General features: G+C 46.1%; 1 protein-coding gene across 1 annotated transcript in view; it reads left to right on the top strand.

Annotated features, from left to right (window-relative positions):
• Window positions 1–24,575, top strand: part of LOC144724437 (calcium-activated potassium channel subunit alpha-1-like) — a 169,047-nt gene that overhangs the window by 115,705 nt on the left and 28,767 nt on the right. The window contains exons 13-19 of the mRNA XM_078603558.1: window positions 5,832–5,901; window positions 7,479–7,634; window positions 11,573–11,682; window positions 12,743–12,814; window positions 14,580–14,666; window positions 16,500–16,576; window positions 22,490–22,606. Coding sequence (XP_078459684.1) covers window positions 5,832–5,901; window positions 7,479–7,634; window positions 11,573–11,682; window positions 12,743–12,814; window positions 14,580–14,666; window positions 16,500–16,576; window positions 22,490–22,606 — 689 coding nt within the window. The remainder of the gene's footprint in view (window positions 1–5,831; window positions 5,902–7,478; window positions 7,635–11,572; window positions 11,683–12,742; window positions 12,815–14,579; window positions 14,667–16,499; window positions 16,577–22,489; window positions 22,607–24,575) is intronic.

Below are 24,575 nucleotides of genomic sequence, written 5' to 3'. Positions count from 1 at the left end.
GGGGGTGCGGGGGATCGTCCCGTTTCTGACACCAATATGTGAGGGTCGCTAGCCCCCGAGATCCCTCCCTCGGTACCCCTATCGGCCGGGTTAACCTCATTACTCGCCCCCTCGCTGCTAGGCGAACCGCTGCTGCGTTCTTCACCCATGGGGTGAGAGCCGTCGCTCCAGGATTCCCCTCCCCCGCGGGTCCGCGTAGTAGGCATGTTTAATTACGTACGCGCACACCCACACACAGCGCTGCGCGGCACTCACTCAACCCTGACCACTCACGCTAGGATCGCGCACCTGTATTATACACGTCGTGAACGTGCGCGCACACACGCATACAGCTCCACACGCGATACCCACTCTTGCGCCGCTCTGCGCCGCGCTCGCCGCTCACGTTATGATCGCGCACCTGGGGTACGCTGATTACGCACGCCGCGAGCTTACGCATACACAGTACCACACGCGTTCACACTTATAACACGAGATCACACGAGGCCACGATCAGCTATTAATGATTTATTATTTGCTACCTGCGAATTGATGTTGAATCAGTGAGTCGACGAGGCTGGCCTATTCCACCCAAACCTGTACCTATTCCCTATTTATCGGCTTACGCTACCCTACTTCACCTCCCCACTCACTGTTTGGTGCCCGCGGTGGTTCGCTGCTCCCGGTGCTAACAGCGCACCTCGACGCGTCGCACGGACGTCCGGGTCGCTGGCTGGAGCTGCTGCGGGTCCGCTGGCCTGGAGAGAACCGTCCGATTTCCCCTTTGCGCTTCCCATTTATCCTGATTCCCGGACCCCTACCCCCTTTCCACGCACCGTGCACCTTCGCTATGCTAATTAATCCTTTGTCCGCGCGGCGTGAACTCCAAACAATGGCACGCGCCCCCCTCGCCCGGGCCAGGCAGCTCCGCGGTGCCTTTGTTCCGCTAATCAATGAGCGACCTGCACGGCGCAAATTCCAATCAATCCTTTTCTCACGCAGGCCCCCATCATCGAGGTTCATGCGGCGGTGTCCATCACAAAGGCCCGTCGTGGGAAGCTGTGCATGGCTCCTCGCGCGCCTCCCCTCTCCCAATTATTTATACTAATAGCCTTATCCTTTAACTCCCCTAACAATGGTGCCTGCGCGCTCAAGCGTAATTATCCCAACCCTCCATGACTATGCGCAACAGCTCCTGCGGTCCCGCTATTCGTGCTGTCCCGTCCCTCCCCTGCTTGCCCCGTCGACCCGTGGGGGTGTGTGTGGGGGGAAAATGCACCTCAACCGCGGTGGCCGAATGCCCCATGCCGCGACCACACCATATTACGGCTGGTCGCAGCGCCGCGGCGCAACGTAGCACGGGGGAGGTCGTCCAATTCCCTGATCGCCGGAAACCGTGAGAGTTAACCCCGATAAGGGTTTCTCGGATAAAAACCGGTCGGCCAGGTGACCTCCCCTCGGAGCTCTATGGGGGGGGGGGAATGCGTGCGGGTGTGTTCGTGTGAGGTGAGGTGAGGGGGACGCGGGGTTGGCTCCGTTGCTTGGTGGTGGCGAAGTCGGGGGTTTGGGCGCCTGCTGAACGGCTTCGTGGCGGCGGCATCACAACTCCATTTATTGAACCAACAGCTACCACATTTGATTCAATCAGCATATCCTGTAGTCCTGCTTCTTTGAAACGTTTGCCTATCACTGCCATAAAGGACATGGCTGTGTTGAACTCACCTTAATCGACCTTGATTGCCGCTATCAGATGAAGCTGCACTGCTTACGTCCTCCATGTTTACATGTGCGTAGTGATATTGGCTTGATTTTGGCTCTGACCTACTTACATTTTCGATGCTGATTGGTTGAAAATCTAGCTCAACAGTTTTATATGTCTCAATACGCAGTCAATATAGTGCGCCAATAAATTACACTTTTCTCATTAACTGCAGGATAATGCGTGGAGAACTTTTTGCTTAGATACCTTTCATTAACGTTGAACATATTGAGCAAAATAAAAAGTAGTGCCCCGTTTGTCGGAACGAAACTGAACGATACAGCTCACGTACAGCAGCCTATACCTCCTCCAGCCCACTTGAAATGGTAGCAGTGCATCATGGGATTGCTGGGTCTTGGTTCCATACGTGGCCTCACGGCCTCTCCCTTTGGAGGAGAGGTTGTCGAGCACTTGGAGATCGTGGTTTTTGCGCGAGTCTCCCAACCTACTGTTTTAAGTCATGTGGTCAACAACATCAGAGGAGAGACAAAGGTGGCCAGCGGTGTGTATGTATATGTGTCTGCTGGTCTCACCGGCCTAAAGAGTGCCTCCTGGCAACACGTGGCTAAACGGACCATCGCTGTTATTTTCAATTCGTCTCGCGCCCATGCCCGTCTCCTCTCTGACCATTCATTACTGCATCCTTGGTTCTGGTTCTGGTAATATTGTCATTTTATGTTCTTCAAGCACTACTGTTGCCTGCATCTCTGACGTGTTCGGTGACCAATTTCTGAACTGGTCCTGGGCCTCCCCGAGGTCAACCCACCCTTAAATGAGTACCTGATGCGGTGTCTAATCATCCACATTGGGGTCACTAAGGCGGGTGAGAGCAGCGCTATCCACCCAGTGTGCCATGCCAACCTTGTATGTATGTTGAACTCCTTTTGCACCTTCCTTAGCCAACCATGATAATTGGAGGTGCGGGGAAAGGACAACAAAACTAAACACAAAAAAGCAGTTTGAAAGAAATAAGTTTTCGATCGACATTTAAAAGTGCATAGCTCCAGTGACTTCCTGATATTAGAAGGAAGAGCTTTCCAGATGGCCACAGACACGGATCTGAAAGCGCACGATGCAGTGACCGTCTTTTTTTGATGGCTAATAGGTGCTCACTCACACCACTTGTCCAGCAGCGTAATTCGCGTAGGGGGCAGGGGGTGCCTCCCCCCCCCGGCCAAACTACGAGTTGTGGGTCCCCTTGACAACCACCATGAGATTTGTTATCACAAACAACAATGTGAAAGAACAACACGCTTACTCTTTGGTTCTTTCGGTAAAGTCACGTAGGTAGAAAAATAAATAAAACAAAGAATAATATATCACGACGTTTCGATCGCAACACACTGCTGGATTGTTGTTTCTGCCTGAGGACGACCGCTTGTGTTGCGATCGAAACGTCGTGATATATTATTCTTTGTTTTATTTTATTTTTCTACCTACGTGACTTTACCGAAAGAACCAAAGAGTATGGATTCCTGCAGTCACGAGCGCTTCAAATCAAGATTGAACAACACACTTATTTAAAACGCGGTTTACATTTTTTTACGAAAATGCTTTCATTCACGGTCCTTGTTTTATTTTAATTTAATTACAGCAGTTACGTGGTATTGCAAAGAGGTTCTACTACGTAGCTGCATTGGCTGCATTTTGCGAAGACGGAGCGCCCCATACAGCGTCACATTTTCGAGATCGTGAGCTTAACGATGTGACTAGGCAAGAGGAGTCGAGATATGTAATGGCCTGGGTGCGACCGTGCGAGACTAATTCAATATTGGGACCCCACGTGACCGATTGCTGCACCCCCCTGCATCACTACACTTGCCCCAATGGTTTGTTCAAAGCTGCACAGGTGATCTTTGTCTTTTGCTCACAACATCAATCGGAGTGTAGGGTGGCTAAAACCGAGTGTCGTGGCTCAGCGGGGAGTGCAATCTCACCCCAGCCGGTTAACCTATAGTAATGACGATCATTAAACACATTCATATCTTGATTTTCATCCGTGAACTACTCCAAGGTGCCTTATATATACAATATAAGCCTGTCCAGCATACACCATCATCATCATACCATGCTCACATTTTAATAAAACAGCTCTCAAACATTCACCGGATATCCTATTATTAAGCCTGTTACAATAATACTGAATATCATAAATCGTCGAAATGCACACTCGCATTTACATCTTCCAACCATTCACCATGTTCTTTGTTCATGATCCAAGCTCATAAAAAATAGTATTTTTACAGGAAGGAGTCCTGTATTCAGACCTGACTTAAAATCAGAAAGAACAAAAAAACGCATGACCAAAGCTGTGACGGAAGTTGGTTTCTGAATGTTGGAAATAATTGGACAAAACTCATAAACACATGGAGACATATCTATGGGACATGTTTGCCAGTGTCAAAATGTGAAAAATAAGAATAGGTTTTACCCTTTCTGGCAATAAAACAGGTGTTAAAATGTTCAAACACCAAATAGATAGTTTAACACGTAGGGTTTCGCGACCAATATCCACAATCCAGGTTTTTTGGGTTAGATTGCGTAAATATATAAATATGTCGTTAAACCCACCACCACCCGACAGCCAACTAGTAAGGTTTGTCACGTAAACAGAAGATGCCGAACAGTTACTAGTTCAGCACACCGGTGTGTTGGAGAGCAAAGCCACAACATTTACAATCTTGAGTAAGTTTTGGCAGTAATTGATTAAGCTAGTTGTAATTACTGGCGAAATGAGAGGCATAGCGCCGATGTTTTTAAATACAATGCACTCACCTAGAGAACCGCAGCGACACGACCGCACTCTACGTCACACGTCACACGCCCTCCCCGCATGGCCTTGTGGAAGCCTCGCTACCAATAAAGTTATTTTTATATAAAACAAAACAATCTTCCGGTTACGTTCCGATGAAGTACAATTACACAATCTTGATTTGAAGCTTTCGTGACTGCAAGAATCCATATTCTTTGGTTCTTTCGGTAAAGTCACGTAGGTAGAAATAAAATTAAATTACACAAATCACGACGTTTCGATCGCTTGTTGTGATTTGTTTCATTTGATTTTATTTCTAACTACGTGACTTTACTGAAAGAACCAAAGAGTACAATTACACATACGTCATCGGGATGGACATTTTTTTAATTTAAAATTACAGTGCTGCTACCATTACCATCCTTAAGGGAAAGAGTGCTGATCTTATTTATGACCCTCAGGATCGGGTCTGAAGATTTGCTGAACGTTCCTTTTAGGTATGGGGGGGTATCTCAGAGTGACTACCTTGTGGTGCACGTGTAATGAGCGACTTTCGAGACGCGTCGTGTAGAGGGCTTCTTCTTATTTATTCTCACACTGGGCACAACACAGGCCGATACACACATATATATGTCTCCTCTCACTTTGCACAACACTGGGTAATATATAGACACGCCTCTACTTTAGCTACGCACAGCCGACCTCTCTACATAGTCCCATCGCCTACATCCAACCACACCGCTGACTGACTAGCGTGACGATGACGGCGATGGGAGCCGTGCGGAGGATCTTCCATGCGGCCGGACGACGGAGAGAGATGACGGCGAGCGGCGACGCAGCCAGGACCCGGGAACCCGCAACAACCCTGAACCCTCGGTTCCATCCCCCTTAAATACATCTCGGCGTGGCCAGGCCCCACCTCTGGCCACGCCCCCTTCCAGAACCTTCCAGCAGGTTCCTGGAGCTTCCCGACTAGCCCCACCTTTTACCTTTAACCCAGATACGCCCCCCTTCTGATTAGTTGTTACATAACCTTGCCCATACCCGTGATTACCCTTCCAGGCTGACAGGTGGCACCCTGTCAATACATATGTAATCTTCGCTACTGGTAAAACAAATGCAGCCATAGATAGTACTGGCCGTATCACTCCACAATGTGCCATACGCCTTAACAGGCATTCGCTGAGATTACTTCTTCCTAAGGTCTTTACAATATTGTGTATGTTCATCGTGCCCTGTCCATCAGTGATCACGTAATTGTGTATTGTCAAGCTAAGTAATCTACCCACTAATGTATTCATCACAATGGGTAATAGAATAATTGTGTTGGTCTACTTGCAGGGTAATTTCCATCAAAAACTACCACCCTAGAATAAGGGTCATCACTCAGATGCTCCAGTACCACAACAAGGTAAGAATGGCACTACAAATCATACGATTCCCAGGATTCAGGTAAAACATCTAAGTTCCAAGAGCCACAGCTCTTATTGTTTAAACAGTGCACGGTTGCGCATTTTTCCGGGAAGAGTTGGGCTAATGTAGTGCCAGGCAACCTGGAGCTGAGTGGACTCGCTGACGGCTGGTACCAGCAGCGTCAGGATCGGCCCCCGAAGGAGGCTTGAGAATGACTTTAACGAGGCGGATGGCAGTGGGCATTCTTCAGCAACAGCGGGAGGCAGAGGAATGATGCTCACGACAATAGCACGCTGACTGCCGGGAATATTAAAGCCAGATTGCTGGAGTGAAGGTATTGTTGGCTTAGATTCCATCTCTACCCCATGAATGCATGGATTTGCTGTGCAGAAAATACATTTGTCGATTAATAACGCTTGTATTTGGTGTTTATTTGCATCTTTCCTGTGTTTAAGGATGTTTTCTGAGCAAGAAGACTGTATTATATAATTGCATTCGCACGACACCACGTCGTGAAGGTGCTATATGCCAATAATGCAGACAACTTCAGTTTTCTTTTGAGAATCGAATGCAGTGAGGCGTTTTAAATCACGTGTCTGCTGCAAATAAAGAGTGCCATACATTATCTGAATTGCCACTGTCCGACCTTTCAAGCAGTCTTCGATCATTTTTAGGCAATCTATCGGACTTTTGAGTTGTTCCTAAACTGCCTGAATCTATTTTTGGCGATTTGCCTGATTTTTTTAAAAGTATAAATCCTCAACTGGAGTTCAAATCCCAGTATCTGTTTTGTGTGCGTATTGCATTGAGAAGCTTAGACGTGTGCATGCAAGCAAGGATAACTATATCGACTCTCATATTTAAGCAATCACAGATATCTGAAAACATGATACAATGCTGTATATATTTATATATATATGTCGGGCAGTCATTGAAGGCGGCTCGAGATCAAAATGATGAAGTAAAGGGTGGAAGAGAGCTGATCTTTGTGCATTTCAAAAAAAAAAGGAAACAATGGGAAGAAACATAACCATGCCTTGAGAAATCAACGCTCCCGTTTTACGAGAGCAACAACCTAAAAAGCAGCGGAGGCGACCCGATTTTATTTAACAACATATCCACCGTCACGGTGTTTTCTAGAGCAAACACTCTTGCACTGCCAAAAAAAACCCGATAGAAATAAAAACTCCTCTGCCAAACTGAGAGCTCGCCATCAGCTGTAGCTGCCAGGGAGTGATGACAGCGTTCGAGCCGAGGTGGCGAGATGTTAGCTACCTCGCCTGGTATGCGCGAGGTCGTAGGTTCCATCCCAACCCTGAAGCCTGTACATTTGGAATCTGCACGTCTATCTCATCGTAGTCACGTGGCTTTTGCTGGTTCCTCCGGTTTTCCCCCTCCACATTTAGAAACATGCATTCAGAGTATTTGGCTGCTATAAATGTCGTTGAGCTATCATTTGTGGCCCACGTTGCTTTTGAGAAAAAACAGCTACACAGCTTACCTGGTCAAAATAAAAAAAAACATAGTTTAAAATGCAAAGTTTAGACGCGAACTTTGCGCGTGGTCGCGGTGCAGGCGCACCTGCTGAACATTCCGAGCTGGAGCTGGCGCGAGGGCGACGCGGCCATCTGCCTCTCGGAGCTGAAGCTGGGCTTCATCGCGCAGAGCTGCCTCGCGCAGGGCATCTCCACCATGCTGGCAAACCTCTTCTCCATGCGCTCCTACATCAAGGTGCGCCGCCACCCCGTGGCTGTCGATCGGTCGGTTCAGCCCATCGGTCTTCGCCTGCGCGGCGAACACACTGCACGCCGTTAAATTGAATATACGAGTGTGGGGCCGTCCATAAATGACGTCACGCGATTTTGGACGATTTTGACCCCCCCCCGGTCATACGGCGTCACAAAAAGCCAGACCCCCCCTCAAATATGACGTCGCAAAGCTCTGCCCCTCCCCCCCCAAAGCCATTTTTCCATTTTGAAAATAAAACATGCTTCAAATCGCTTTAAACTATTGTCATTGTAGTGCGTATTTAATGTGGCGCTGCACTCTGATGTTGTAGGAGTGTTGTTATAACAATTATATATTTATTTAAAGTTGCGCATTTTGATGTGATGTCACATTTTTCACCCCCCCCCCTCTCGTCACACATCGGCACAAATGTCTGACCCCCCCCCCCCCCAGGTGCGTGACGTCATTTATGGACGGCCCCTATGTCCGATACTTAGATTGTATAAAAGTAAAAATGCGGTTTAAAGTAACAAACCAATACACCCTTTGTCTATTGGTTTTATTTATAATAGATGCTCGTAAAAGCATCTATTATAAATCAGTAAGACAGAATATACAAATCAAGGAGTAATACGGACGAAACCCATCTCACCTCGTATAATTGCGCTCTGTTACAGATGCGCCGCGGAGTTGGGATTTTTTAACAACTTTTACCTAAATGTGTCCAGACTTTCTGCACCCTCTGACGTTCGCGCTGGACGCTGATGCTGTGACGCTGACGCTTGACGTGGTTTGGGTTCACACCTGTGTCTATGGGATATCTCCGAGGTGGTGTGGTCGAAACTTGTTGTTGTGACGCACACTCCCCTGGAAGCGAGGTGGCCCCAGTCCCATGGGAATGCGAGCCCACGGCTCATTGACATTGTATCACTGGCGTCGTGGGAAAACGGCCTCCAGTATTTATTGTAATTCGTTATCTGTTTTGCTTTACATAGACACAAATGAAGTGACACAGCAGCGTCCATTTATGAGCCGGGAGAGCCTCATGGCGTTTGAAGATTATTTTTAAGAAGGTGCTGCTTGGGATATTTGGACAAATGTTTAAGTATTTCTGTGTTTGGGAGTGAACCTGAGTGGCCAACAAAGTCACCCGCTCCAAAGGATACAATTCTTAAATCCACCCATAGGTCAGCAACCTATTTACTGAGCTTCCAGCTACTGTGTGCCTCGCAGCACTGGAGGTTGGTGTCTCGTATGCATTCTTCGTGTGATCCGCCAACACTCCAAAACCACCGTACTACAAGCACGTGGTACCGCACCCCAGCTAATACTAACGCCGTATTGTATACTATGCACATCGTGAAGCATCAGCGTTCACAGTAACATTAACCGTCAGTGCGTTCACAGTAACATTAACCGTCAGTGCGTTCACAGTAACATTAACCGTCAGTGCGTTCACAGTAACATTAACCGTCAGTGTGAATTATGTCCCTGTCCTGTATTGAGCAGCACAGTGAGCTTATGAGTTGTCCGTCATGATGGAGTTGACTTTCGGCCAAACACTTGGCAGTGCCAACATTTTGAAGAGTTCAGCTTTGGTTAGCGATTGCCTGCAAAGGTGACGTAAATGAAATATGATGTTTCACATATAAATACATTCGTCAAAAAGTACTCCACTTATTGTTAAACAGTATTATGATTCTAATATAGTGACATATCTCGAATATTCTGACCATGTTTAAATTCCACAAATTTCTCCATAATGAAAAAGCGCCAGTGTTAACAAAAACACGTTAGCAGCAGCTGTGTAAACACGCGATGGACTAAAGTGAATAGAATTGGTAAAATTTCGATTTAAAGCTTTCGTGACTGCAGGGATTCATCTTCTTGGTTCTTTCGGTAAAGTCACGTAGAATACGTTTCTACGTGACTTTACCGATAGAATTGGTAACATAACTTTATCCGGACTTTTCTTATCAAACGGCATTGTGGCCGTAATCTCATATGCTAAATAAACCACAGCCTGACGCAGCGTCGCAGTGGTTAGCGCACTGTTGTCGCAAACCCACCAACGTAAGTTCGATTCCCAGCCATGGATAGTATCGGCAGCAAATGGAATGAAAACTCATCCTGGGATTTCCCTCGGTCGAAGCGGCCATTAAAAGAATACCTGGTGCGTATGCGTGTATGTTGAACTTCTTTTGCACTGTACGTAGCCAACCACGCTAGTCGGATGAACTGGGGAGACAATGGTGGCTGTGAATTCTCCTTGCCACACCACCTCATGCCACATGTCGGCCTCAATAGGTTCTCGATAACGGCACTTGCTGCATTGTTTCTGCACCCGTCCCTCCCCCAACGCAACTGCCTTCACCAACACTCACTGACCAGCATTGTGAAATGTGGATAAACAACCCCCATGCACCAACATGGCATGGGGATGCCCTCATTCAGCGGTGCATTGAGAATGAGATAAAAAGACATAAAGAACAGAGGGGGTAGTCCTCGGCCAGAGCTGCAGGCGGTGGCTCTTCGGCTGCCCCCTGGCGACTCTATGGCTGCCCCCTTGCGGGCAGCCGTTTGTTTTTACTTAAATATGAAACATCACTTAACATAAAGATAATGTCTTAAATATGGCAGGGATTGGGTCACTATGGAATGTCTTTGTGACAACAAGATGTACAAAAGTCAAACTGTATTATTCTTGAAGAATAACTAAGGGGGGAAAAAATAGATGCAGTTTCTTCCATCGCCTATTTGGTTTATTAAAGTCAGAATGTGTTTGTCATCTTCTGTATTTATATACCTCCTGTGTGTGTGTGTTTGTGTCCAAGTAGCTCTGCGTGTGATGCGGTTCCAGAACTATTTTGTTCAAAGACAAAAAAAATGTCTCTTCTTATTCTTTGCAAGCTTGCCGATCCATGTCCTCGGCCAAAGTAGCGTCTGTGAACATTCACCCATCTACCCATGTCTCTCTCCACACACGCCCTCCCCGAACCTCCCCACTCACCCTTACCGCCCATAGTCACTCACGCATGCAAACACAACTACTCTACACATCCAGATGTGGTGTCTTGTAAAGTAAGTATGAATGGTAGATCACGTAAAGATGGAGAGACAGTGGTCATGATTATCCCCCTTAGCTCTGGGGTCTCTGGTAGCCTGTCGATTTGAGACTGATCTCTACAGATGTTTGAGTGCTGTACCTTTTTTGTTTGTGGGGTTTTCTCTGGGCACTCCAGTTTTCTCAAACGCAAAATAACGGAATTGAGCAAACATCCTGACGTTAGTTAGTTTAACACGCAGGCTTTCACCTTGACTTAAAGCTTTCGTGACTGCAGGAATTCATACTCTTTGGGTCTTTCGGTAAAGCCACGTAGATTGAAGAATAATTTAAAAAAAATTTTTTAAAATTTTTTATGACTATTATTTTAAATTATTTTTCTATCAACGTGTCTTTACCGAAAGACCCAAAGAGTACGTAGGCTTTTGCGACCAATATTATCCATAAAGGAGGTAATTACAACCATTCGCTGGTTGTAATTACCGGCGAAACGTCGTACTAGAATTGTAAATGTTGTGGGTTTACTCTCCAACACACCGGTGTGCTGAACTAGTAATGAATTGCCATGTTTTGTTTACGGGACAAACTTTACTAATTGACTGTGTCGTGCGATGGCGGGTTTAATGACACATTTATATTCACGTGATCTGACCCATTCAAACCTCTAAATATGGATCATGATGTTAGGTCCCCATAACAATATCCAGAAGAGTCAGTGAAGCTTTCCCGGATGAACAAAGCCGTGCATATAGTGTTCTCATCCGGGCCATGAATGCAGTATGACTTGCCCATGTTGTGTTGTTGCACAACCAGTGAATGTTAACCCTGCTGTCTCGGCCACCTCCGTGTGTTTATCCTGAACGACGCTGCCTCTCAGATCGAGGAGGACACCTGGCAGAAGTTCTACCTGGAGGGCGTCTCCAACGAGATGTACACCGAGTACCTGTCCAGTGCCTTCGTGGGGCTGTCCTTCCCTGCCGTCTCTGAGTGAGGACAACATTTACAAACCACGACAGTGTTTCTTGAGGCAACCAGCTGGCTCGGATGTCAGGTCGCTCAGGCCTCCTAGAGCCAAGGGTTAGAATCCAGGAAGCCTGCCTATGATTAACGTAACAATGTGTGGTGTTCCTTAGAAATACATATTTTCACCTGGGGGTATATTGCTGTACGGATATTGAATACATGTGCGGAGGTGATAATTCAGGCTGACTTATGAATGGTGTATAATTACACTGGAGTCCTGCGGAGACTGCTGGTGGTTATTACGGGTGCCGCTGACCTGGTTTTCACGGAGTTGATTGCTCATTTCCTTTCGTGTCTAATAGCGTGTGGAGGAAATTACCAAAGTCAGTCATTCTCTGTAATGTGGGTGTGAAAAACTCAAATCATTAAATGAGTAGGCCATTATTATATTCCAAGCGCATATGTGGAAATAGATACTTGTGAATCCACTGCTAAATGAAAGCCTCCCCATGGCATGTTGGTCATGCGGTTTGTTTGACCTTACTTCACTGCGGTTTGCAGTGCAGGTCGCTGTACATGGGAATCCAAGACCGGTTCCACTCGCCAATTATATTATCAATGGCCAGGATTAAAACTGATCGCTAAGCTAAGAGCACAGTAACTACTGCGCTACCATCCCCAGGATCGATGTCAACATGACGGAAGGCTTTGATGCCATCACATCTCAACAATGCTCGTCAGATCCTGCAGCTGCCACAGGGACCTTACGGCATTAGAACGTTCTATTGATCACCGACTCGTGGAGACCACGGCAGCAGTGCCTGCCTCAGAGTCGCTCGCTTCGGCACAGCGCCAGAGCCTAGACCAGAAGCGTTGGTAAGGTAGGCCATCGAAGGATGTCAGTCAGCCTTGAGCCATCACTTCCTGTGCGTTCTCCTGCTCGCATGCGATCACTGCCGTAAAGCAGATTTGGGAGCTGAGCGATGCTTCGTGCGGTGATGTGACACCGGTGAGGTGACACTGATGCGTGTTGCTGCATCACGCAAACGTGAAAGGGATGAGTTGGTGTCGATGTCGTTTTCAGGCTGTGCTTTGTGAAGTTGCGGCTGTTGCTCATTGCTATTGAATACCGCTCGGAGCACAGCTACGGCAGCAGGTATGTGCTCGAATGCTCGCAGGGATGGTCAGATCATTACTTGGCCTGAGCACAACATGAATTATGAATGCTTTTCCATTATTTCTGACTAATTGGCCTGTGGTTTGCATCTGTGGCATTATATAGTTGCTGCCTGCTGAAATGATATTAATTAATTTCATGAAATTAACAGATAAGTGCATGGTTGAAGCACTTCTCAATATGCAGATTTGGGTGTTTTTCCTGCCTTGTTTTAGGCCCCACCCCCTCCTCTTTGGGACCCGCCCCTTCCTCTTTAGGCCCCGCCCCTTCCTCTTTAGGCCCCACTCCTTCATCTCTAGGCCCCGCCCCCTCCTCTTTAGGCCCCGCCCCCTCCTCTTTAGGCCTCTTCCTCTTTAGGCCCCACCCCCTCCTCTTTAGGTCCCACCGTTCCTCTCTAGGCCCCGCCCCTTCCTCTTTAGGCCCCGCCTCCTCTCTAGGCCCCACCCCTTCATCTCTAGGCCCCACCCCTTTCTCTTTAGGCCCACATCTTCCTATTTAGGCCCCGCCCCTCCTCTCTAGGCCCCGCCCCTTCCTCTCTAGGCCCCTCCCCTTCCTCTTTAGGCCCCACCCCTTCCTCTTTAGGCCCCACTCCTTCCTCCGGGCACAACTTGGGCTTGTTTTGGTCTCGTTTTTAAATGCAGTGCCGCTTTTTTGTCTTGTGAGACTTGGCGACTTTGAGTGAGACACAGGGCGGTGGTGGGGGTTGTGAAAGGGGGTGGCACTGCGCATCAGCAGCAGCAGGGGTAGGGGTGGCTCGGCTTCACCACAACGATTACCAAAATCTGTCTTAGAGCGGCAATATAATAATAGATTATTAGTGGTAGAAGCATTTGAAAATAATATCACAACACATCGTCAAAAATAGACCAATCACTATGTCTATTGACAACCTATTGACCACACGCCATGTCCCCGACATTGCCATGCATCCAAAGCCGGCATACACTGGCGATCCTGATGTGCGAGGGTATTCCACACTCGGTCCAGATGTAAATCAGCCCACACCTGAGTGGCTTCATGCAGAGTTTGACCACTTTGTTAAGGAAATTGACAAATCTGAAATGGAACTTTAATAACATTCCTTTCGTGACTACAGCTAGCGAGGTCGCCTTTGAAAGGAGAAATAATTACTTTTTTTTTTACTTTTCAGGTGATGTTTTTTACTTAAGTGAATTAAAATCACATCTGGAAATTCACGTGGAGGTTCAACCAGCGTAAACAAAGACTCAAAACTCGAACACAGAGGCTGGCCCACGATAGCGCTGCCTATATTGAAGGAATAACTCTAACCGTGACCCTTTCATTCGCTGCATGTGCTGCATGTCTCCTGAAAATGTGTGTGTTGTGGTTTGCGCTTCCCTCGGAACTCACAAACACATTCATTCAGTTTCGTATTTACAAGTGAATGCTGCTGTACTTGTACGAACTTACGTTGTATTGCTGAGGTGGGTATATGACTGTCGGTGGCTACATGTACGTACAACGATCTTAGAAACCCCAGTTCTATTACTTGCCATGTAGAACACCAGTGGAAATTGGTATCCGAGGTCTCCTCTGGGCCTCACCGATGTTTTCTCAATGTAAATGTGTGCCAAGCACAGTTTGATGCGACATCTGCCCTGGGGAGATAACGCCAGCTGGGCATTCATGGTGCCAGCTGACATCACTGCCACCTGCTCCTTCCCCTTGTGTGAGCACTTGCCCCAGCAGTCTAATCGTTACGGTCTTTGTGTCATTGCGCCAGCATCCTTCTCAACCCTGGCAGCCACGTGAAGATACAGGATGGAACGTTGGCATTTTTCATCGCAAATGACTCCAAGGAGGTCAAGAGGTAGGGGGGGGTCCCACATTCGACACCTTTCTTACAACACAATACAGACGCTGGATTTATAGAGGGTCGAAATGCACAGGCGCTTTTCTGCGACAGTGCAATGAAGGGAACCTGCACATCACGGGAGGAAAAGGAGGCACGTGTAATTTTTGTTTAAGACAAAGAAAGTCCTAATATAACCTTTACCCAAGAATACAGCCCTAGGTCCAAGAGACCAGGGTCTGATGTAAGTGATGCACCTGTTAGAGGCTCTTGCATGACCTTATACAAGGCGTTTAATGTCATATACATCATAAAGAGATCAACAAGTCATTCTTTGTAAGCAAAAATAGTTTTTGCAAACATCTTTCAAAGCTGACCACTGTGACATATTTGTTGCTATTTGAATTATTTTATGTTTGATTTTTGGCAATACTTTTCTTAAACTTAGATAACATACCCTCAATGATCGACAGGATCTTAGATAACTTATTTAATATGCTGTATCGTCAATTATCAAGAACATATTAAGTCATGCAATCAACAGGTATTAGACATATTCAATTATCAAACAAAAATATAAATATGCTGCACTTCAATATGCTGTTGATTATCAATTGCTTGCACCTACTAAATCGACAATATATACACAAAATATATTGGTGGTGCGTTCGAATGCTCTGGTCTGGTGGCCAGATACACACATGCAGCTAAATATCGCATGCTCTTTGTTGGCACGGTTGGTTATATCGTTACGTTTCCATGACTTTTAAGGAACCTACTTTATATATCCTAAATTATCGGCAGCGTCGTAAAAATAAAACGTACTTAAAATGTCGTCGTTAATTGAGGATTCATGAAATAATTGTGCAGCATGAAACCCTTTCCTCTTCCGAGACGTCTGCAAGTTGCAGGGATTTAAGATAACCTGCAGCAACACACTGGTGTGCTGAACTAGGAATGAATTGACAAACCATACTGATGGACCTTGTCGGGTGGTGGCGGGTTTAACGACACATTCATATTTACGCAATCTCACCCAAAAAACCTGGATTGTGGATATTGGTCGCGAAATCCTGCGTGTTAAACTATCTATTTGGTGTTTGAACATCTTAACACCTGTTTTATTGCCAAAAAGGGTAAAACCTATTCTTATTTTTCATATTTTGATACTGGCAAAAGGTCCCATAGATATGTCTCCATGTGTTTATGAGAGAAAAAAACCTCTCTTTTGGATCATATTGGTCACGAACGCCTACTGCTACTGCACCATTGTTTCAACCTCCATGCCGGGAGACTGAACTGGAGGCCTCTGGAAGTTCAAGTGTGCTGAGAAACAAAGGCAGCATCGATCGTTGTGGGGGGGGGGTGTAATTAAATTACGTGGCAATAAACCATGTGATTTCAACGGAAAATAATCAATAATGTTGGCAGATTTTTTTTTTTGGTATCAAATTTATATATTCCAAATATATGAAAATCATAGTTTTGCTACGTTCATATTATTAACATTGAAATTGTTCGAGTTAATAGTTTGCTGTTTACATTTGCAGCAATGTTTTCTCACGTTCTTAATGAACAGTATTCATTTTTGTTATTTCCCACTCAGCTGTAGTTGATTTTACGTTTTCGTCTGCGGACTTTGCTTTGCATATTCATTTGCTGGGTTTATTTTCGTCGGTATTTTTTTGCGAGTGAAATGTTTGTGCACGCTACTTTTGCGTCACACTCGCCTGTATCCCGTGTGTACTCGGTGGGCCGTCACCGGGTTCTACATTATCACTCACCGAATCTTGTGTGCTCTGCTTACGATACTCTCTTACGTTTACTCACCACGACTGTGGAACCCTGCAGGGCGTTTTACTATTGCAAAGCGTGCCACGAGGACGTGACCGACCCAAAGAAGATTAAGAAGTGCTCCTGTCGACAATGTGAGTCCATCGCACGCCTTGCTCCCAGAGGGAGACTCATTCTCGCCGCACGAGTGTGGCAGTGTAGTGGGTGGCGTGGTGGTCATCGTACCGCGCCGCCCCGGGTTCTAGTATCGTCAATGAATGTTACAATACGAGAGACAATCAGTATTAAGCGACCTGGCTCAATCTCCCCCTTGGTTTGTTTCGGCCTGAAATGATGACCGGATGTGGTAGCGCTGATATTTGCACTGGGGTGCTTGTCCACGCAACCCCTCCTTGTTGTGTGCCGTTGCGGATGTTAATTGGCCGTCCAGCTGTCCCGGCAGCTGACAGAACGACACGGCTTATCCGTGTGTTGGTCAGCAACACGCAGGAGGGCACAATCCTTGACAGTGCTAAACGCAACATCTTATATTTACGTGTCGTTAGAGTCTTTCTCTCGTCGAATAGAACTACTGCTATTTACTCTGCTATAGACCGATGGATGGAGTGCTTAAGTTATTATTTTGGTCGATGTAGTTGGGTTGACTTAGTTTTTTTTAATGAAAACAATAATTAAGTAGTCGAGTTATCTGCCTTTCAATATAACGTTCCATAGACCAATGCATTGGATTTGACTGTCCTCTGTTTATAGATGTGACGCGTTTATATCTCACACAGGGGTAAGTTGACTCACGTCAGGACCTAAGGCACAGAAGGTCACTTCCAGAATGGTCAGAAACAAAATTCTGTCCCGAGCGTCACCAAATCTAACGTGAAATCATGAACCACGGGATGTCCATTTGCCAAACTGAGTACGTGTCGTGGTTCGTTGGAAAGGAATCAGAACTCCAATTTTGACATACACAGACGTGAGTGAATCGATGGGATTTTTTGATACCGGCATCAGAGTAATGAAATTGATGCCCTGTCTCGCGAGAAGGCAGTTCTTCACACGGCGTGCTGCCGTCTTCTTCGTGGCCACAGCTTGGAGGAGTGACATTCGGTTCTCTTGGGAATCTTTGTTCTAACCCTTCTCTGTCCATTCGTCCGACATGTGCCACAAGGTTAGGGTAACTTTAAATTGAAAGCTTAGCAATTGCATGAACACACACAAAAAACACATTTTGATTGAGACCTTTTGATCCTCTTATGTTGTGAAATTGTGTTAGACACTGTTAAGTTGGATTCTCATTGGCTTTTTTGCCCGGACGGTGTCGCTAATCCTCTTTTCACTTTGCTAAACCCGTAGAGTCCAATAACAATAATAAAGTGCTGTTATCGTGCGAAGTACAAGTCAACAAAGTGCAAAACAGAAAGGCTCCATTCTTTATTTCATTCCTCGCACCTAAGCCTTCCCTGTTGTGCTTCACTCGGTAGCTCATGCAGTTCCACAGATAATTGCTTTGACAAGATCCAGTATTAAGTAATCAAAGAATAATACGTACATTTGGTTTCCCACACCGACATATGGTGTGTAAGAAGTTCAACATGCGTACGTACATATCCACGCCAATCTTATAGCACAGAGGCTATCGTGAAGGTGCTACGGTTAAACGTTGTAAGCTTTTACAGAACATTTCCGTCTGGAGGCTACTGCAGAACTGGTTAAGGATTAGTGACAAAATCACAGACAATGGCAGTGTGCACCATGCAGGTGGCGTTGGGCGTCACAAAAAGTGTACAGGTAGGTTATTGGGTGGGTGAGTGAGTTGGTGGGTGGGTGGGTAAGCTGGCCTAGACACTTCAAAACTGTGGGGATCTTACCTTGACGTCTCGTAGGACAATCAGGTCACCGTGTACTGCCGACCGGCATTGATGATGACTGGCATAGGCAGAAACTGGCACCACATCGTAAAATATCAGCCAGATAGGGGGGATGACATTTTGGTGTAAACACTTGTGGTTGAGAGTGCACGGCTTGCTCTGCTGTAGCGACAACCAGTACGACTCATCACTAATAACTGTGATAATCTGCAGGTGACCGATTAGCAGCATAGCATTCAGTGTATTCGCCACTGAGCCAGCTTGCAAAATCATCTGTGATTCTCAGAGCTTACCGCAAGGTCTAGAACAGTTTGTCACCTGTCACGGTGGATACTGAACATTTTGTGACATCGTTCACAAGAGTTAAAGCCATCGCATGCTGCATCATAGCTGAAAATGAGAAATTTGCCCACAGCTAAAATTACAAAGCAATAAAGAGGAAGGTGCATGGCCATTATCACGGGCATGGGCTCTTCCTATGGGAACCTTATTTGCCAGTAAAAATATGATAATTGTTTTTTTACCCTTCTATCTGGCAACAAAACTGACACCTTTTTACAAGGAGTCATGTTTGCATAGACCGCAATACCTGCAGTCATAATACAAACAAAAGAACATAACTCTGATAATGTGCACTGTCCTTGAAGTTGATTGGTCCACACCCGAGACAGCTTTCCTTAGATGGGTTGGACCAGATGACGCCAAAAGGCGCCTTTTGGCGTCATCTGGTCCAACCCATGTGAGACTAGGCTCGAAGGAAAGCTGTCTCAGGTGTGGACCAATCAACTTCAAGGACAGTGCATATTATCAGAGTTATGTTCTTTTGTTTGTATTATGACTGCAGGTATTGCGGTCTATGCAAACATGACTCCTTGTAAAAAGGTGTCAGTTTTGTTGCCAGATAGAAGGGTAAAAAAACCAATTATCATGGGCTCTTCCTTTCGCACGTCTCTTGTTATGCCGTGGAAATGCATTTCTCGCCATACACTTCATGCAGTAAAAGACCTTTCAACACGTTTTCCAGGATTTACAATAAAGGCCATTGACAATCGTTAATGAAAAAACGCATTGCAAAACATCGGCCCTGCTTGTAGGGTTACATATGCTGTGAAATGGTAACATTCCACCAGCATGCAGCCATGCCACGTGGCTTGTCCTCAGTGTAACATGGCGCAGCATATACGATAATGGGGCTTTACCATTCCTTGCCTTAATTTCAGTCATCAGAATGTTTACTCTTGACTTAAAGCTTTCGTGACTGCAGGAATTCATACTCTTTGGGTCTTTTGGTAAAGTCACGTAAATAGAAAAATAATGTCTTTTTTCACCTGAAGACGATTGCTTGTGTTGCGATCGAAACGTCGTGATTTTATTTTTAATGTTTACTGTTTAACCGCTTTAATTCCCTTCGTGCAACGTGATCGCAAATTGGGATTCACGGTCCCCGCAGGTGTCGTTAAGAGATCTATAATCGAATTACAGGTCAGCATGGGTCAGCACGGGTCAGCAGCGCCATTGGTCGGTGATAAGCACAGGAGGGTCTGCGTCAAATCCACGAGCCTCTATCCACTGCTCGCTGACTCTTCACGCAATGGTGTAGACATAATGTTAATCCTTTAAGTCTGCCTTTACGACTGCACTGCTTACTATAATAGGATCAGTTGGATCATCATAGCAGCTGTGATGAGTTCTCATTCACAAAAATGTTGGGAAGCAGCCACCGCTTGACAATTTGCATGGCAGCTAAGTCGTGAAAATGAAATGACTTAACTGGTCACGCATGCCTGATGGGCAACACCATGTATGTATGTTGAACTTCTTTCGCACCGTACGTAGCCAACCGTGCTAATCGGAAGTGCGGGGGAAGGGCAACAAACTCAATATACACAAAAACAGTTTTAAAGAAATTAGTATTCAATCTAGATTATTTAAAAGTGCATAGTTGCAGTGGCTTCCTAATATCGGAAGGAAGAGCATTCCAGATAGCCGCAGAAGAGCATCCGAAAGCGTGCGATGCAGGTTGGTTAATATCGGGTTGTGGGGCTTTGTGGTGGGCACGACCAGCATGGCATGGGGAGGTCACCTCATCCAGCAGAGGACTGACAAGAGGGCTGTACATATACACGTGCCGGTTTCCCTCTCTTTATGCAGTTGATGCGTTCCAAAATAAAAGGCGCACAACGCAAAACCGCACGAGACAGCCGCCTTCCGAATAGCGCACACAGTACACACAGTACACACACACGCGATGTGTCCCACGTCCGAACGCATAGCCGCATGTGGAGTGAATTCAAACCATGCATAACGATTTTTTTGGGTATAAATCGGTTAGCTGCATATACACGAAATCGCACAGACCGACCGCGCTTAATGCTCAGGAAACCTGAGTGCCCACGTGACTAAAATGCACACCAGGTCTCCCTTATAAAAACAGATATCGTGTCATAGAGGATCTCTTAAAGGTAATGAATTGCATCGACCTGCAGCAGAAAATGTGTCCAACGGGATTCGTTAACGCGTCCTGCCGAATAAAATTTCTCAGGCAGGAGTAGCGGTGGGAATCAGTAACATATATAGTAGATATTAACTAACCCGTAAATGATTAATGTGTCTCATAAGTGTAAAATGTATTCATTTCTGTTCTCTCGAGGGTCGTTTCTAAACAGCCTGCAGCAAGAATATTGTCATGATTTTATTCAAATGGTACTTTGTAGTTTTTTTCTTGTTACTGGAGTTATTTTTTATGATTTATTTTGTGCTTGGGAGTTGTTTGAAAACTTCCCCCCTCCCCCCAAAAAAAATGCCATACTAATAATGTTCATATTTTCTAATTATTGTTTTTTTTCCCCACAGGCGTTTTATTGATGGCCTAGTGGTGGGTTTTTTGTGTTCATTTTGGAACATTTTGGGACTCTTTTTGTGCTTTTTTTCTTGAAATGATGCATTCAGAGTTTGTGCAAAACCACATTTGGTAAAACTTGTGGTGGAATCTTTCCTCTCTCTCTCTCTGTCCCCTATCCCTGCCCTCACAACCTTCTCACCTGCCTTGATAACCCCTCCTCCCTACAATGCGACCCCTGTCATGCTCGTATTTCCACGCTGTCCCTAAAACCCCCTGACCAACACCTCCCTCCTCATGGCACCCTTCATCTCGACCATTACACGTGAGACGTGTTCCTCCTCACGCCTCCCACCCATCCCCCACCTGCCCCACTTCTGCAACACACCCCTGCACCTCACCATTACACATCACCCCTACACCACAACCCACCCCTTCACCTCACCCTCACAACACATCCCTACACCTCACCAATACACCACCAAAACACCTCACCCCTACCTCACCCTTACAACAAACACATCATTACACCTCACTAATACACCGCACAACATACCCCTACACCCAGCCCCCACAACTCTCCCCTCTGTACACCTCGTCCGTAACACGTTACCCCTCGTGCAACTCACCCCCTACGATTCACCTCCACACCTCGTCAACTCGCACTACACCGCCGCATCCCTACACCTCATCCCCATGCCTCACCCCTCACACCTGGCATCTTTTCACACCTCCACCTTCGCACCTCACTCCCACGCCTCACGTCCCTCACAACCCCCCTCCCTCTCTCACCTTTCACACCCCTTACCCTTCACACCTCACCCCACATACCTCAACGCTGCCCCACGGGAACCACACCACGCCTCACCCCCTGCCACCTGTTCAACCGTCACACCTCACCACCTGCCACCTGTCCAACCGTCACACCTCACCCCCTGCCACCTGTTCAACCGTCACACCTCACCCCCTGCCACCTGTTCAACCGTCACACCTCACCACCTACCACCTGTTCAACCGTCACACCTCACTCCCTGCCACCTGTTCAACCGTCACACCTCACCCCTGCCACCTGTTCAACCGTCATACCTTACCCCTGCCACCTGTTCAACCGTCACGCCTCACCCCCTGCCACCTGTTCAACCGTCACACCTCACCCCCTACCACCTGTCCAACCGTCACACCTCACCACCTGCCACCTGTTCAACCGTCACGCCTCACCGCCGCCCCTGACGCCACGCCGCTCGCCCCTCGCATCCCTCACCCCTCGCCACCCGCTGCCCCCCACTGCCCCTTGCCTGCTCGCCCCCCCCTCACCACCATCTCCACCGCCACGCTGTGTGGTCCAGTTAAGCTGACCGTGTGCCAGAGGCTGCGCCAGGTGTGGTGCCCGGCGGCCACCGAGGCCGACGCCCAGGTCTGGACCCAGGCCCCCGCGCCCCCGACCCCCAATCACTTCGTCCTGTGTAAGTGTCTGCACTGAGCTGGCCCGCAGCGGATCCGCTCGGGGGGAAAAACAACGACTGCCCCCCCCCTTCCCCGAAGTCCGGCGTCTTCTGTGTGTGTGGATGCGCGTGCGTGTGTTGCACATTTGTGTACGTCTCCGTGTCGTCATTCCGGTCACCCACATTGTGTTGCAGTATTTCACAAAGGTGCCCGCGATTTGTCACCCTTGTCATCAGCCCTTGCTCTCCTGGTAACAAAAAAATAACCCCAGAGACCCCCATTGCATGCCCCCTCTCGCCTGTCTTCTCTTATCCTTATTTTTTTCTTATTTTTTTTGTGTTTCTACTCATTCACTCATTGTCTTCTTCCTCACCTGGCCACAACTGTCGCATGTCAATGCACGAGTTGGTTCGCATCTGAACGCTAATTTTATTTTGCTAAAAATGCACGAACTGCAACCTTGCTGGGTTTTGTTTGCATCGCTTCACTTTCGAACTGTGGGGGGAAATCTTTTTTTGTCATCTTAAGCCGCAATTTTTTTTGGCTCATCGTTGTTTTTTGTTAATCAACATAACCCCCCTCCCATAAATATATATTTTTTACTGCTTTTCCCATTTGAATTTTATTCCTCTGTTTTTTGTTGCAATTTGTGATTGCATCTCATGAAAACCTGCAAGATAATTTTTTTTATCTCAAAGTTTCTGTTTTTTAAACGATATATTTTTGTCATCGACCATGAACAATTACATTTTGTCAGAAATCATTGTAATGCACACTTTTAACGTTTCTCAATTTGCAATGCAAACGCAATAACACCAAGTAAACATCGACATAATATATGAATGCAATTATAATATTGAGTATGCATTTGATAATTATGAGCTACAAACATTAATTCAAAACGTGGCTGTTGACAAAAGCAGATTATGTCTTCGTTATCACGGATAGCCTTCTCCAAAGTCAAGATGTACGCATTTACTCACGAGCTCTACTGAGAGGAATTGGGATATTTATATCTACATATACATTTAAAATGCTATGCATTTGTGCTGTACAATATTTGTATGCAATATGAAATACAATTGAGTAATGTTTATATGAGGCAATGCAGCAGCGTTCCATTGTGTAGATCAACACAGCCTTGAATAGCCATGCAGATTGTTGACATGACTGTCCGATAGAACTTTGCAAATATAGCCTCGGATATGATTAATGTTCTATCTTTTTAAACTGGGGAATAATTATGTTGTATCGAAACGTGGGATACAATAAAAAATATAAATATGGTGGAATTATTTTTGTTATAATTGAAAAAATGACGTTCTATAGAGTAACAATAACCAACATTATCAAATATAAAAGTGTAAAATTATCGTTAGAATGTGTAGTTACTTGGCGCAAATACAGAGTGCACACTAAACACCATCTAATGTAAGAAATCAATGGCTTAAAGTGGCATTCGACATTGAAACCCCAGCAGCACAATTGCATCCCTTGAGACGTCACTGCCAAGTCTGTGAGCAGCAGTGGCTTTTGTCCTGTTCAAGGTATGGATTCTGCGATATCAGGATACAGTACGATATTCACGTTTGCGATATGACGATTATCACGATCTCAGTTTCCCATAGCTTTGTCATTGTGCGTCACGTATTGTATTGTTTTAGTGCTCTGATGTACTACATAGTACTAATTACCACATAGTACTAATTACCACATAGTATTAATTACTACATAGTATTAATAAAAAAAATACTTTAAAGTTCTTCAACGGTGGTTTACTCAACTGCGGTTAAATAAGCTCGCCACGTCGTCGAATCACTGCAACCATACAACTTGTCACGCTTATATCGACGAAGACGTCGTATAATCACCGATTTGCTTGGAAAACTTTTCACAGAGCACTAATTGAATCGTTGATTTCGTTTTAAATATATGTACACTTTTATTTTGGGAACTTGTTTATTTCATTGAATTTCTTTTCCCTGGGAA

The sequence above is a fragment of the Lampetra planeri genome, chromosome 20, assembly GCF_965212315.1.
Source record: "Lampetra planeri chromosome 20, kcLamPlan1.2.h2, whole genome shotgun sequence".
Lineage (NCBI taxonomy): Eukaryota > Metazoa > Chordata > Hyperoartia > Petromyzontiformes > Petromyzontidae > Lampetra > Lampetra planeri.
Note: the sequence above shows the minus strand (reverse complement) of the source record. Positions and strands in the feature narration are given on the sequence as shown.